The sequence below is a fragment of the Battus philenor genome, unplaced genomic scaffold, assembly GCF_028537555.1.
Source record: "Battus philenor isolate CCGP_79_NKW_IND1 unplaced genomic scaffold, ilBatPhil1.0.hap1 SCAF_16, whole genome shotgun sequence".
Taxonomy (NCBI): domain Eukaryota; kingdom Metazoa; phylum Arthropoda; class Insecta; order Lepidoptera; family Papilionidae; genus Battus; species Battus philenor.
The window spans coordinates 7,541,195-7,558,133 of record NW_027181678.1 but is presented as its reverse complement, the minus strand read 5'-3'; the positions used below and the strand labels follow the sequence as shown (position 1 = coordinate 7,558,133).

Here is a 16,939-nt window from a genome sequence, read left to right as displayed (position 1 = left end):
CTCTAAAATGTCTATAAATCAAAAAACCGACTCGATCTGACTTCCGCTATTATGTCTCAGTGTGTAATATCTTTCCGGATCGTCTCCATATTGTGACCCTTCTATTATCTCACTAAATAAAATCTCAACTCAACAGTAAGAAAATGTATCTTAGTATCATTCTAATGTCAAAGTGAACTAGCAAAGACAAAGCCATATGCAAATGGCCACAGGCGGGCAATTGCGCTTTGTTTCTCAGCCGCTTTAAGTATTTTTCTTTCACTTGTATACAGATATGATACGAGTTCGGTTTTGTGTATAAATTTACTGACGACAAGTGTTAACTGCATGTACATAGGCCCAAATTATTTTGGAAAGTAAATGAGCGGATCAAAAAAACAGGCTTTGTAAATTCTTTAAAAAGAATGATTTCTTATCAAAGATGAATAAATTACACTTATATGTACTTGTCTATACATGTATTCTCATCTAAATATTATCCAATAAGAGCTTTTTATTGTTCTTTTTAAATCATAAAGTTACTACTATATAATTGAATTGGTATATAACCCATTAAAAACATTGATGTTCAGAAATGTTTATTTAAAAGAGGCGCAGCGTTCCCTCTGTACATTTGTTTACTCGTTGTTATAAATCGGAACCACAATATTATCGTATTTATGCTTAGCTCTAAAAAATAAACGCCGCTAAAGAATCTTGTCGCAAATAAATTAAACTAATAAATAAGGTTCCATATCAAACTGTTTATCATCCTCATTTCGGCTATAAGACATCTATTGCTGGACATACGCCTCCCACCGATCCTATTGGAAACTCCAATGGAGTAAACACGTTAAAAACAACCTGCCTTCATCTTCCGATGAACTTAACAAGGCCGTCTAAGTCTTATGGGTGGACATCATACGCAGCGCCTGTCTACCGTTGTGGCTACTCCAGGACCTCAAGGACCCAGCGGCAATCCTTTCTGCAAGTTATGTGGCCTGCCCACTGCTACTTTCACACGCTTTTAAAAAACTCCTTTGAAATATAGAATTAAACGATCACGTATAATGTTTTTACACTGCATTTGCAACTTATAAACACGATTTACGGCTTCATCATTCTGATATTAGCTAATAGCAAAATCTGCAACGGTTAAATATTAATTAATACTATTAGTTGCCCTATTCGTATAAATGCAACAGTGATTGGCATATTAATATTTCAAGCCTATGGTTTATAATCGTAGATTGATTTGATTCCTGTAAAGCGGTAATACTACATGAATAATAAAACGTCACCCACCATCATCATTTAAACCGCAGGACATCCACTGCTTATCTTTTCCCTCCTAACCTTTCTTTCAGACTTTGAATAAGACCGATCTAGGTCCGGTCTAGATCTAGAAATGGCCTTCCCGCAGCGTCTACGTCGGTAGACGGCCGTCGGGTCGTAACAAAAACGTTTGTTTCCCTACGCTATTTTTGCCGGTTCTCACTATCATCACCAACCAACGTCAGACAGTCAGCACTGGATCTTTTGGGTAAGTTGTAGCTCCCACACTCTAGTAAAAAAAAAACTGTATCCAAACGATAGAAATTTTTCAAGATTATTTAATTAAATTCTTGATTAAAACTTATCTAGCTTTGTTTTTTAAGTTATTTATCTATGAAATGTCTTTACATACTCAGAAAAGTACATCTTACTACCCTATTAAATATTGAACTTTAGTTCTCCCGCAAAAGTTGTCTCTTCACGGTCAACGATGCATTCCGGTAACGCCTATCAACTTAACTCGGAATGCAAGTGACTATATAAGCAAATCAGTAATAATTCCACACCATCAGTGTCTTGTCGTCAATCGAACAACACAGACCACTTTGAAAATGATGAAGCTGGTGGTGTTGTCCTGTCTGTTGGCTGCGGCGTGTGCGGGCGTCATCTCGCCGCTGGCATACCCTGTGCCATTAGCCTACAGCGCTGCGCTGCTGGCACCCGCCAACTACCGCGGCCCGCTGTCGCTGGCACCGGGCCAGCCGGCCAACATCCTTGCAGCAGACGGCAGGCCTCTTGACACTTTGGACGTTAACTTGGACCGCGCGGCTCATTACACCACAAAAGCTTTGAGCGGCATCCATGTCCTGAAGAAGCGCTCACTCATCGCTCCAGTCGTTGCCGCTCCCGTCGCCCGCTTCGCTGCTCCACTGATCACTCACACTGTGCCCCTTGCCTACAGTGCACCCCTTGTCGCTGCTGGCCACCTAGCGCCTCTTGCGGTTGGACACACCGCAAGAGGCATCATATTCTTGACACATATTTCATACAATAAAAAATTTCATGATATAAATTAACAACTTTATTGCGTACCTCTTTGACATTAAGGAATATATTAGCACAAAATTAATACAAATAAATAATACTATATTTATTTATAAACATTGAGTTACAGTTTATACACCTAACTTAGCATTTGGAATGTTACATGGGAATCTTACATAAACAAGTTTATTGAACATATAAAACTATTTATATACTTTTCTAAAACACAATATTGAGGGATTTAAGTTATTTAATGTGTTTATGAAATTATTTGTTAAAAATAATGAAAAAATGAAGTTTAAGAAGAGATTCTTTAAATAAAGTATTAGCATTTAAAAAGATTAAAATTTTCAGGTCTTAAAACTCGATGAATCATTTTATTGTCTCGAAAAAGAAAACTGTATGTACAGTATGAATAGTAATATAAATTCTTGTTTTAACGATAAATATACAACCAACACTACTGCTTATGTCATTCAATGTGGCCGCAATGCAAATAAATAGATATTTTCAGATTTGTAAATCACAATTCTTGTACAGTAAAGGGACATCAATAAATACAATACAATAAGTTCCATATCATCACCGCAAGATTTCAACGCTATATTTATATTCCGGTGTTCATCAGTTGGACGAGGATGAACTTATTAGTCTTGCGGTTCATAATATGCGCAACATTTCCATACAACGTCACTTTTCAAAAGCCTTAACCTTTTTCCGATCCAGGAATTGATTAGGGCATACGATATTATTACGAATTAATTAGGGCACGGTACGTTATTGCTTTCTTCCTAAGAAAAAATAACTATTCATCTATCGACGAGTACCTGTGTCATTTATATCCGTAAATAGTAAAATTTTAATAGAATAGATCTACTTAATTGTTCATTACTATATTAAAAGTTTATCTTTAACAAAAACCTTTAAAAAATCGTAATATGTTAATGTAAGTCTTTTTATCGAAAAATTCCCGAATATAATATCATCGTTTAAATAAAACTATCGCCAGCTTTATTTCCAAATATAAGATAGCAAATATTTTCATAAAATTGTGTATCAAATTTAGAAATAAATAAAGATTCCTGATTAATAATCATACGAAAACATCGCTTATTTAAAATGGCAAATCGCAAAATACTTAGCTTTCTAAGAAGCAAATATTGACTGCTGTTTCTTTAAATATTTCATATTAATTAATTAAATTTGCTTTTGAAATTAATCGGGGCCTTCGGAAAATGTTAGATTCAAGCCGTTTCTTATCGGTTTTTTTTGAAAATATATTGGGAGGCCTATATATTTATATCCAGCTGTGGACGTCCTACGGTCAAATTTCTGATTTGATTATTAATAGTTTTAACTTTAATTATTAGTTTTTATCGTCGTCGTCGTTTCAGCCCATAAATGGCCACTGTAGGGCATAGGCCTCCGTCTAAGATATCAATGGGGGGTTATACCATAATCGTCACACTTGGTAAGCGGGGAGGCGATCGCGGTGTGGTATTATGAAACGCAAAGAATGCTACTGCCCAACATCTGGAAACTTATTTATGATTAATGGCAATCCTATGTAATTAATGCACAAAGTGTACATTATATAAGATTGTACCCCCGGAATCGAACCCACAACCTTCGAGCGCAAGTTTCAGTCTTCTACCTCTGGGCTAACACTACTCATTAATTTTCTTATGTGAACTAATTAGAAATACGATTAAACCTAAAAATCATTATAAACCATAGGTTCTATCTTAAGTCAAACGTCAGAAGTAATATAATAAAGTACTTTTCATGTATTAATTATCACTTGCAGCCGTACAGTAAAAACTCATAGGATTATATTTATACGAATAACGAATACAGTGTATTTAGATCTTTCGATATACAGACCTAAATACATCGTTTAGTAATACATCACCTGTTTCCTGGCCTTCTACAACACGGCGATCCGTGATTCTCCGGCGCCATTCTGCTACAGAAATTATTTATGGTTATGGTTTAAAATCATATACAATTACAATTATTTACAAAGTACTTGTATACCGCAACGCCAATACGCCTTTTTTGTTTAGATACCATATTTGACATAGATCAAGCATCACTATTTTACATTATTTGTTTGAAAAGTAAGCATTTATTACATTTTACAATTATATATAATTTATGAAAATAAAAGGTATATTACAAATTTTCACACATAAAAATGAAAAAGCCGCAGTGATAAATTCAATGCTAAAGTAGTAAAATCAATAAAATTGTACAAAAATTGAATGAAATGAGACATTCATTTATAATTTTTTAACGTGAAAAAGTGACTGGACAAACGAAACGTAGCATGAAGAATCCTTCGGTGATAAGCACAGATGTGATGTTTCGAGTGTAGAAATAAATATACGGCGACATCAATCCTGATGGCAATCAGTCAAAGAAGCTTCCTGAACTCGTCATTGACTACTATAAAACACGGCAAACCAAGCAGAGACCAAGTATGATAACATTTATTAAGGTTTTTCAACAAAACTCCATATTTCTACTAGCCGTGTCAAGTAAATGTAGTCGTTTCAGGGTCAACGATGCATTGTATTAATTATTGTCAACTTGATGGAATGTCCGTAACTATAAAAGCAGATCGGTGCGATGTCATACTATCAGTGTATTCTCATCCAACGAACAACACAGACCACTTTAAAAATGATTAAGCTGGTGGTGTTGTCCTGTCTGTTAGCCGCGGCGTCTGCGGGCATTATCGCGCCTCTCGCGTACCCTGCGCTGCTGGCACCTGCTAACTATCGCGGCCCGCTCTCTCTTGCTCCTGGCCAACCCGCCAACATCCTGGCAGTAGACGGCAGGCCTCTTGACACCCTGGACGTCAACTTGGACCGCGCTGCTCACTACACCGCAAAAGCTTTGAACGGCATCCACGTTCTGAAGAAGCGCTCTCTCATCGCTCCGGTCGTCGCCGCGCCCGTCGCCCGCTTCGCTGCTCCATTGATCACACACGCTGTGCCCCTTGCCTACAGTGCACCCATCGTCGCTGCTGCTCACTTAGCGCCTTTGGCCGTTGGCCATACCGCCATTACACATCATGTTTTATAATCTAACCATGAACAAGTTTGTACTATGTAATAAAGAAATTAAGAAAATCTATGCAAAATATTTTTATTTAGCGAAGTATGAATATCACGATAATCATTATCATGTCAGCCGATAGACGATAGGCCTCCTCCAAAGAGCGCCACGATAGTTGGTATAAAGCTGCTTGCACCCAGCGAATTTCCGGGTTCTATGTCGTCTGCTGTTTGCTGTCATTTCCGTCAAGGCGTTTCAAAACTTACAAGATTTAACGAAGAAATGACTAAGTAGAGTGTAAATTAAAAATAGTTCTTCAGACATACTGCATAAGCAAAGATATATAAGTAGTTAAAAGATATTTAAGTAGTTAAAAAGTAGTTAAAAATTTGTTTATCGGTATTGGTTAAGAAATACCACCTAATAGAATCTTAAAACTGCAGCACCTTCCAAATCAAACAAAAAAAGAGATCTTTATTTATATCGACAACAGCATACAGCAAAAACCTTAATTTTTCCATAGAAGAACAAGAGTATTGTAACGTGCTTAAATAATTGAAATGATGCAGGAATTACTATTGTAAGGAGAAATTTATGATGTGGAATCGAAACAACCGCAAAAATTAGTAGAAGCTTTATTCGCTAAGTAACTTGTGATTTTATTCAATATAACCATTTATTTTCTTTAACAGATCGATGTGAATGAATAGTCAGAAAAGTAAAGATAAAGGAGTGAGGAATTATATTTATATTACACAGTATTTTCACATAAAAAACGGCAAGCGACGTTAAATAACATAGCATCCATTTTAGTAAATTTATTTAAAATTAAAAATTTATAAATCGTAGTTACTTAAAGTACCATCCCTATATAATCCAGAAAGCTTCTCCATGAAAAAATTCAATAGTTACTAAGAATATCCAAAGTGAAAAAAAATACCATAATACTCTAACAATTTTTGATGTTTTTTTTACACCGACAAACAATAAAAAAACACAACCGCTTGTTAACATCTGTACCCAAGTTACAAATGCTTGCTTTAATATGTTAGTTATTTTTAAATAAATAGTTTAGAGTGCATGACTTGTTTTTTCTATGATGTTTACGCAAATAGAGGAAAAATAATTACTGCGGGGTTAAAACATGGTTTATGAACTCATCACTTAAATACACCTCAAATACTTAAGTGATAAGTTCATAAACTATATTTTGTCGTGACAGGAACAGGCCTTCACTTACAACGAATTTGTTGTTTGGAGTCGCAATTTTGTAGCGAACAATATTGTCTCGTAGGTCCAGTAAATTACTAGACACAGCACTAAGCAAACTATAAAAGTATAAGCACTTTTGTTATATTATATATTATATTCGCACTATTCTTTGGCTTGGATGTAGTAGTAACCGTTTAAATTTCTAATTGAACCCGCCTACCAGAAACCAAAAAGCGGTAAATTTGGAGAAAAAAATTCTATTTGTTATTAACAGATCGTTGACCATTTATTTCGGGTATGGACCACTAAATATTTTCTTTAAACATAGAAACATTTACTACTAAAATATTTTTTGTTTGGATTTGTTGACTTAGGAAAAACATGAAAGTTTATTAAAATATTGGTATTGGTTACGTTAATATTTTAATAAACTCTAACTGTTTTATTATATATATAAATATCTTATGTATATATATATATATATATATATATATATATAAGTCATAATAAACTATCGATACATTTATTTCTGTGCCTATACAGAAGAGTGCAAACATTATCTTATTTCGAATTATAAAACGAATCATTAATATCCTCGAATAACATTTTTATGACTATAACGGATCATTTATCATTAGATTATATCCGGATTTATCAAGACATCAAATTTGTCGTCATCAAAAAATTGTGCCTTATTTGCACGCTAAACAGTTTTTAAAGTCTATACAAAATATTTTTTAAAGAAAAAAAAAATAAGACTATTTTCTTCAAGTCTATTATCTTTGAAACACAAAACATGATTTAAAACATTAAATTATATTCTGTTCCCAATATTTTATTTAGGAATTAAATGTTAAATAAAATAACTTTTAGGTAACTCTCTTTTTATTAGGCTTAAAACTATGGCATAATTGTAAAATTAATTTTTACCAGTGCCCTAAGTGAAGTCCGTGACCCAAAGCTCCCAAACCAAGGGGAGAAATATGTGCGGCTATACCTATACGTGCAGCAGCTGGAATTGCAAGCGGTGCAGGAGCTATTAAAGAAGCTGCAGGAACAATTCGTGCAGAATGAGCCCACGCTGCTGCCAATGGAGCTGCCGCCAGCAAGGGAGCTGATCGTTTCTTCAAAAGATGAGCACCAGCGTAGTCCACGGCCTTTGCAGTCAAATGTGCAGCTCGGTCCAAATTAACGCTGAGAGTATCTAGTGGTCTGCCATCAGTGGCCAAGATGCTAGCAGGCTGGCCTGGAGCTAGCGATATGGGTCCACGATAGTTGTATGGGCGGAGTCCGGCCGGCGCAAGAGCAACGGTAGCAGCAACGGGAGCAGCGAGAGCTCCGTGTGCGCCTAATATTGGAGCAGCCAATCCCAAACCAGCAAGTCCCCAAGGAGCAATACCACTTGGGCTAGCGGCAGCCAACGCTACTACAAAGGACAACACCACCAGCTTGAACATTGTGGTCTGTGCTGTTATCTGTTCAATGATCTACTGTGGCATACACCCTACAATTCCTAGTTTATATACCGGTCAGTTTAGTAGGCGTTGTTTTAGATAACTTTGTGACGTCAAAAATACTGCAGGGCGTTAGCTGACCTCAACTCTAGGAAAATATACCCTTGTGAAGCCCTGCTTCGCTCATCGATTAACATAACTACTTTTAACTTTAAGCGTGCACTAAAAATTACTACTCAATTTGTGTAAACATTGTTAAGTTAGATATTGATAATGAGCCGTTCACTTCAACGATTGCACGATGACCTAGCACCACAGCAACATAGTTGTTTGAACATACACTTATTATAATAATTTAATCCTTTTTGTTTTAGTACACAGTAAAGTCAAGTCAATCACAAAATATTCTTGGTGAAAAAAACTTTTTTAATAAATAATACTAACGGATTTATTCCGTGCTAGTTGTCCACCACAGTAACTGCGTAACGCCCCCTCAACCCCTTGCAGAAGAGAATTTCATAAAATTTCTGTACTCGGCTAACCAGAGATATCGCGGCTAGTCAATGGGTAGGAGGAAATCTTTTATATATATATCCTTTTATCTTTTTTTAGGTTGATTGGTTATATTTGTGAGAGCTTAGCTTTTGAGGGGTGCATGTTTAGATAATATTATTATTGCATTAAAATTTCTCAGGGACAAATAGTAAACAATAATAAAAAATATTTCTTCAAATAAATATTAGTTCCTTCAGTGTACGAAGGAGATGCTATCTTATTCATTAATCGTAGTACTTGGTAAAGTAAAAGGTTTTGGGCCTTTTAAAGTGAGTTTACTAAGCTAACCCTCGTAACAAATGCATTGTATCTTGCCACTCTAAATGTTACGTTTACTGAATACAGCTGTGCGATAGTGTTCTAATTGGGGGTAAAAAATGGATGAAAAATGGATATATTCTTTAGTACCATTATGACCAAGATATAGAGCGAAACAAATAACTAGTGTCTATGGATCTGATAAGGTCACAAATGCATCTGCAAATGATGGGGCCAAATTTTTATAAAAAAGGCGTCGATGATTATGGCTAATCTTCAAAAATATTGATAATCATTGAAATCGTCAATTCGCCTTTCGGCATTGTCCTGGAAGATTATATAAAGCTGTTTGGATTAATTTGCTTTAGGCTCATTTCAAAAAGAAACTTTAAATGATCTTTTCAAGCAAACTGGTGCGTTCGACTCTTTGCTAAAGTAGTACGAATTTTTAAAACAAAAGGAAAGACGAATGAAAGTATTATCCAACTGCGATATTTCGGCCTAAATAACCAATTCTGTATAAACTAAATATGTACTGGATATATAGTACATTTCCTGAGATTTTAAAACTGCGTTTGCATGGGCTATTCCTATCAGATATTGACTTATGCAGACGGAACACCTACTTCAGTCAGGTCATACGACTGACCTAACCGCAGCAGATAATCGAAAAAAGACAGCATCAGGCAGCACAAACATTAGTATAATCTTTAACAAATTTTCATATGCGAATTTATTAAATTGCCTTTATAAAACACAAAATGTGTAAAACTTATCTACGCAAATTTTACCTAAATCCAAAAAATATATATTAATTTCATAGATAAAGTAAAGAAAAAAATTGCCTGGAACCTTTTACATTATATATGCTACATAATTTTTAATAACCTTTAATTTAAAAAATACATCAATAGATTTAAGATTTTTTCACGTAGTAGCTCATTTATCACAGAAACATAATATACCTTATGAGCTCCTGTAAAAATTGATTAACAATATTTTTAAGAAAATTATAAATAAATTAACTAAATTTTGTATACTTTACTTCTTTTATTTCATACTTTATATGTATTAATTTATCTTCATATAAAATTTCACAGCACATTTAAAAAAATTCACGACAGATGATATTCTTTTACAAACTCTAACTATCATTTACTGTATGTACAATTCATTATTCTAAATAAAAAAAAATCTCGTGCTCTTCAAACTCCTATACCTATACAATTAAAGAGCCTTTATTCTAATGTCGATTATGTGTTTATGAAATGTTGTGTTTACGAGTATTAAATACAATTATTTTCATGTTTAAACCTTTTTAATAGTTTCTTTTAAAATACCACTGCAATATATGTTTAGTGCCCCGTTATCTAGTTATCGATAATGTAATTTACTATTTGTGTTTATTGTAACATCGTCGTTTCAGCCCATAGACGCCCACTGGCAGAGACCCTCCCAAAGATATCTATGAGCGGATATATCAAAATCGCCACGCTTGGCAAGTGGGTTGGCGATTGCAATGTGGTATTGTGGTACGCAGAGGACGCTGCTACACATCTTTTGAAAACTTATATATAAGCAGTTGCAATACTATACAATGAATGCACAAAATGTGAATTATATGAGAGAGTATCCTGAGAATGAACCCGCGACCTACAATCGCAAGTCGATCCTCTACTGCTGGGCTACAAATGTTTTAATTATAACATTAGTACTACTAATAATTATTACAAACCAACGTTGTCAAGATACACGTGACATTTGATAGAAAATTCGAAAACAAAACTGGCATTATCCATTACTTCGCTAAATAAGCAATGGATTATTCCAAAAGTTATATATTAAAAATATGTTAATGAAATTGTATGTTTGGTCTATAGTATTCCTTATATGAAGGGTGTAGAAGCCTGCTACGTCTACAATCAATATGTAGCACTGAGAAATGAACGCGCGCACACAGAATGCCGTCATAAAGTAAGAGAACGTCACAACTTAGTGGTGATTATTAATAGATTCAGTATTATATAACTGAAGAACACCAAAACAATCGTCTACGTTTGCAACGCTTTCATGTAAGATGTGCATATATTTAAACCCACAGACCGGGGTGACGACTCTATATCATTTAATACGTTCATAAATTATGATTCAATCACTCTAAACATAAATATCAAATAATATATAAGCGTCATTTTCAGTCTTAATTCAATTATCTCCAAATACTTATCACACAATAAATGAAAAATAAAAAATGTAAATATTGTAAGTCATTACTTACGAAAAGTACAATGCTTTAATCTGAGAATACAAATTGATAAACAAATCATCATTGAGTAATAATCCAAATAATGAAAACTTCTTTGAGGTCTGCATATTAATAAAAAAGTCTTCGATAATGACAATTCTTAGCTTATTTGCTAATGGCGTCTTACAACGTATCGGTTTTAACCAGGTGATAATAACATAAAAACAATGTATTTTTGTTAATTTTTATTTTAATTCTAAAAGAACCAATAGTACAACATATTTTGTATAAAGGTCATGGCAAGCTTTACTATCACTAATCAGAAAAAGACAAACAAACGTAAAGGAAGACTTCTTTAGAATTTCATTCCCCCTGAAAAGAAACATGAGAAGAAAAAAGATGTTAAAAGGAAGGGGAGTGACTCTCTCTTATATACATAGATTTACCAGTGGGCTAAAGGAAGTCCATGGCCCAAACCACGCAAGCCCCATGGTGCAAGAGGTGCCCCTAAGCCAAGGTGTGCAGCAGCAGGGATAGCGAGAGGCGCAGGCGCTAACAAACGAGCAGCAGGAATATCAAGTCGAGCAGAGTGGGACCACGCCGCGGCTACGGGAGCAGCAGCCAGCAGAGGAACTGAACGTTTCTTCAAGAGATGACCACCGGCATAGTCCACAGCCCTTGCAGTCAAATGTGCAGCTCGATCCAAGTTGACACTAAGGGTATCCAACGGCCTGCCGTCAGTAGCTAAGATGTTGGCAGGCTGGCCTGGAGCAAGCGATAAAGGTCCACGATAGTTGTATGGTCTGAGCGCAGCTGGCGCAATTGCAACAGGAGCGGCGGCCGGCGCAACAAGAGCACCGTGCGCTGCAAGGAGCGGTGCTGCTAATCCAAGACCAGCGAGCCCTAATGGAGCAATCCCACTCGGACTACCGACCCCCAGGGCCAGAATAGAAGACAATACAATCAGCTTGAACATTGTTGACTCCCTAGTTATCAGTGCAGCAAACAACTGTAACATTCATTGCACTAATCATAACTTATATACTCGGCCCTGCAGTAGGCGTTATCTTAGGTTCATTTGTGACGTCAGAAATTGTTTAGGGCGTTGGCTGGCAATCAATCTCAGAAAAGAAAACCCTGCAACAGCGACAACACTAGAAGCGAAACAACAATTTTAACTCTTAAGTCTATTGGGTTTAATACTATTATTAATTCTATGGTACTATTGTTTCCGTGTTCACCTTGGATATCTAAATAATGTCATTCACTTCAGTGATTACATAGTACAGGTTTTTGTCTAAATATTTAACTACGGGTCATTTTCATATTATATCCAAATAATTTCTACAGTTAAATTTGTCATGTACATTAGGAAACTTAATATATCCAGGCAAAAAGATAAAACAAGTGTAAAAAAGAAACATCTTTTTGTGAGTATAATTTACTTCTGGCTTTCACATAAGAAAACTTACAAATTAAAAATGTAGATGTCAAAATGCACACATTAATAGTTGTGAAAAATAATTATGAACTAGAATGTGACACTGGCATATATCACCTACAGAAGCGAATGTTTTGATACATATTTGAATTAATAATAGATAAAGGAACTCAACTTTTTATTTCCTTAAGCATTATAAACTTCCAACCAGTTGTATTTACACAATAGCAGTGTATATGAAGGCATAAAAGTGATTAAATTTAGTTAATAATAATAGCAAAAGATTTGTCGTAAATCCTTTATTATAGTATAGTTTAAAATAAACTAACTACTCCCTTTCGTATGATTTTCTTGCTGATAATCGTGATTTTCTTACGTTGCTGGTGGTCGTGATCCCTTGGACACGGAGTAATCTTAGAGAGCGCTGTATTCATGTGGTATTAAAAGAAAGCTTACAGCGTAATAGACTAAATATAAAATTGAATCAGCCCACTAATTACAAGCTTTCATCGATAGGTTAAAGACGAAAATACGGGATAAAATTATTTACTACATGCTTAATCTGTTGATACTGTCAATACATGTAAGGCCTATATAAAATACATATTAAAATTTTAATTTATAATTTAGTTTTTATGTTGATTGCTAAGATCGAACCCTGCGTCATTAAAGTTATCTAATATAGTAATTAGGAAATTGAAAAAGAAAAGAAACTGTAAATAGGCTAGTCGAACGTCTTTGCCGCATTGGGCTAGAGGTGTATGGTCACTAATAATAAAAAAAACCTTACGTCGTTTACAAATAACTATACCCATATTTTCTTGATCAATATAAAAGATCTTTTATTTAATGTCGAGAAAAAAATCTACATCCTCAGACCATGCCTTTCATCGACATAAATTAAATTAGGTAAGACAAGGTTAAAATATTTAAGGACTAGCCATGTCACTAGCGTTAAGTTTGTCATAAGTTTTAGATTATGTAATGTAAAATAGATTCATTCGGCACCCAAGACAGAACAATGCAATGTCTCACGAAGGTCTTTGACCAATATTTTGCCAGTAATGACATATGGATCTGAGACGTGGTCATTTCCCTGCGAGATAAAATCAGAAATGATGAAATCCGCATAAGAACCTAGATCACCGACGTAGCTCGAAGAGACTCGACGTAGGTCATCTGAAGTGGCAATGGGCAGGAAATATCGCTCTCTTACGCAATAACCTTTGGGCCGGAAGGTCTTCGAGTGGCGACCACAAGCGGGCAGACGCAGCATGGGAAAGCCCCTCACTAGGTTGACTTATGACGTCGTTAAGGTCGCGAAAAGTCACTGGATGCTAGCAGCGCAATACCGGTCATCATAGTGATATTTGGAGGAGGCCTATACCTTGAAGTGGACGTCTATCTTCTGAAAAGAAGATTTGCTGTTAAAGTTTATGTAGTATGTAATAAACATATGAAAAAAGTATTACAAGGATTATAGATCCTTACCGTGTGATCGCAGGGATTTTCAGGTGTGGCTATAAATTATAGTTGTCCAAAGCAGATGGAACTTAATGTTAATTTACTTAATTTAAAGGCGACAATAATAACGGACGTTGAAGATTCTAGTTATTACTACCCAATGCCTTATTAACTTCTTACTTGATTAAAAATATTTGTCGCTTTTCATCTAATTAAAAATCAAGCTTCCTGTGTTATACCTGTATAAAACATTAAAATGAGAAGAGTTTCAACGTGATTATAAAGAAAGCTCTTGGAACAATGCTGTCTATATTTAAAACGCGGTCAAGTTTCAATGTAACCTTGTACTATATTTTTACTGCGAAATTACAACAAAAAGATCTAACGAAAAACTTATTTAAACAACAACCGACAACGAATAAACAAACAAAACGAAGATCATCGTTTTAACACATAGACGCTCACTGCAAAGCATAGACCTCTCTCAAAGATATCTATGGAGGAATATACCTTAATCGCCACGCTAGGCAGACGGGTTGGCAAATATTACGCAGAGGACGCTGATGATCATTCTCTGGAAAATTCATTGTGAGCCACGGCAATCCTATATAATTAATGCACAAAGTATCAATTATATAAGATTTTATCCCGGGAATCGAACCCGCAACCTACGGTCACAAGTCTCAGTCCTGTATCGCTAGGCTACTGCTCTACTACGAAGATAATATTTTTAATTAAACATCTTCATCACATTTGAATGGATATTAAAAACGTCTATTCTAGTTGAATAATATTATAACAAAAAATTAACACATGAATAATGTCACATCCTATACAATTCTAACAGTTTGGTTTGTAGGAATATACCTTTTCTCTACCAGTAAGCTCTGCGGGAAAGAAAAAGTGATAAGTGATCTTTATTGTACACTTATCACTTTGAACTAACTAAAAAACTACAGTTACTATTAACTGCGTTTTTTATATTGCAAAGAAAAGTAACACCGGAGATACCTTTATCTCAAACCTTTCGGATCAATTTAAGAAAACTACAACTCACAAAATATGAAATACTAGACTTTATGAATCATAATAGAAACAAAAATTTAGATTATTTAATTCAATTGCGTACCCAAATAGAATTACGGATTTCTCGAATTTAGGGGTCCTTTCGGACATCCATAGGGCAAGCATATGTCTAATAGTGAATGTCCTGGATAAAATTATGTAATGACAGCTAAATAAAATGTTGTCTATTTATTCACTGTTAAACCTGCGTTATACATTAAAAGGCTAACATTTTGAGACCCATAACAATTTATTTGTTTATTTCGTCCTTTGATACGCCTATAATTTTTCATTAATTTAATTTCTTCTTATACTAACGTCCTCAAGCAACGACGTACGTTTAATGTAATTCTATTTATCTCGTTAAGAACTATGTACATGTAGCAAAATATTTAAAGCTTCCAAAACTATTTAAAAATTCCATAATTTTACTACAACCGAAACCGTTTTCGAACGGAATATTATCTTTTCACGTAAATTAAATAATTTTGTCTTTTGTGTTATTTTCATAAATTGGTGCATTATAAATATTACGTTTTATCGTCATTTTGAATTTAATGCATTAATATTTTCGATGAGTGATGATTTTTACAGTTTTCATTATAGTCTCAAACAACAAGAAGTTACAAGTCTGACATTTGGTTAGCTTTTGATGATAAATCTCTATCTCGTGCTATTTATAGCTGATTTAACGAATTGAAACGTGGTAGTACTAATCACCGAGATAATCCACAGGGGGGAAGTTTTTTCACAGCCGCTACTAGTAGCATCAAAATTATGCGGAACTTGGCGGAGTTACATACCAGTAAATACGAGCAAGTCTCGGGATTGGATGAATTAAATTTATAATAATAAGCAAGATCCTTCAGGCGTTAGGAAGCTTTGTGCCAAATAGATAGCCCGTAATTAAGCCGTTACTCAAAATCGCTGTCCTATTGATGAGTACAGCGGTTTCTGTCGTAGTAAACACTTTCAGTGTCATGTAGACATGACCTTAAATAACACATAGCTTTTAAAAAGATACTTAGAATTACATAGAGCGTGCACGGTTGCTCATAATAAGAAACTGTTACGGATTTTACAATGTTAGCTTATGTCTATAATGCCGTAAAATTATATCAAAATTAACGAAACGAAGAAACGTTAAGAAAAAGACCATCGCCTCGTTTTCTGGTCGGACAGACACTACATTTGTTCTCAGAAACAAGTTAATAGTAAGAGCAGAGAAATGCACTAAATACGAGTATGTATGTCTCTTGTTTTGGAAAACGTTCGAGAATAACGTCCTAGCAACAGAGCTTTCCATATTCAAGACAACACGTAAACGTACTCGGCCAAATAAACGACCGAGTATTTGACTGTGGCAGGCGTGAAATGGTTCGGCCCTCATAGTCCTGAGCTTGTATTATACAAAATCCATTTATTCCCAAAAATAAAAAAGGAATTTAGAAAAATTCGTTTTCACAATACTCAAGTGTTTTTCAAATTTTACGGCGTCTTCGAACGCAATCACCACGTGACTGAAAAGGACCTCTCAAGAGGAGTGGGAACATTGCTTCTGTCAGTAGTTTTATAGAATCCTTCGACATATACACAGGTTGTTAGGAGGACTATTTTTAAAATCAATTATTAAATAAATGGAAACAATTTTTTAACAATGTTTAGTACCATGATTAACCAGAAAACGTCATCACGTGTACAATTCTTAAATCAGATTAAACTTACGAGTCCTGGAAATAAAATTTAAAAATTGTTTTTTCCCAAAAAAAAATTCTTTATTATTATAGAACAGTTTACCCTTGTAATATTTCAATAAAACCTGGCATCTGGCTTTTATTCCCCGGATTTGCCAGAATTAACGTGAACAAGTAATAAGAAGATCTT

The 16,939-nt window shown here is 34.8% G+C and overlaps 3 protein-coding genes and 1 pseudogene across 3 annotated transcripts; 2 read left to right on the top strand and 2 right to left on the bottom strand.

Moving 5' to 3' along the window:
- Positions 1–1,835: 1,835 nt before the first annotated feature.
- LOC137919512 (uncharacterized) lies at positions 1,836–2,330 on the top strand. Its single transcript, XM_068762605.1, has one exon. It carries the CDS (start codon positions 1,866–1,868, stop codon positions 2,328–2,330), a length of 465 nt encoding a protein of 154 aa, XP_068618706.1. The 5' UTR covers positions 1,836–1,865.
- A 2,653-nt stretch (positions 2,331–4,983) lies between these two features.
- Positions 4,984–5,388, top strand: LOC137919511 (uncharacterized). The gene has a single exon (XM_068762604.1). The coding sequence runs from the start codon at positions 4,984–4,986 to the stop codon at positions 5,386–5,388; it is 405 nt and encodes a 134-aa protein (XP_068618705.1).
- A 2,111-nt stretch (positions 5,389–7,499) lies between these two features.
- Positions 7,500–8,072, bottom strand: LOC137919510 (uncharacterized; annotated as a pseudogene).
- Positions 8,073–11,411: 3,339 nt separating this feature from the next.
- LOC137919458 (uncharacterized) lies at positions 11,412–12,103 on the bottom strand. The gene has a single exon (XM_068762544.1). The coding sequence runs from the start codon at positions 12,101–12,103 to the stop codon at positions 11,528–11,530; it is 576 nt and encodes a 191-aa protein (XP_068618645.1). The 3' UTR covers positions 11,412–11,527.
- Positions 12,104–16,939: the final 4,836 nt, after the last annotated feature.

Coding starts and splice junctions, on each gene's coding strand:
- LOC137919512 (XM_068762605.1), top strand. CDS start 1,866: ATGATGAAGCTGGTGGTGTTGTCCTGTCTGTTGGCTGCGGCGTGTGCG.
- LOC137919458 (XM_068762544.1), bottom strand. CDS start 12,103: ATGTTACAGTTGTTTGCTGCACTGATAACTAGGGAGTCAACAATGTTC.
- LOC137919511 (XM_068762604.1), top strand. CDS start 4,984: ATGATTAAGCTGGTGGTGTTGTCCTGTCTGTTAGCCGCGGCGTCTGCG.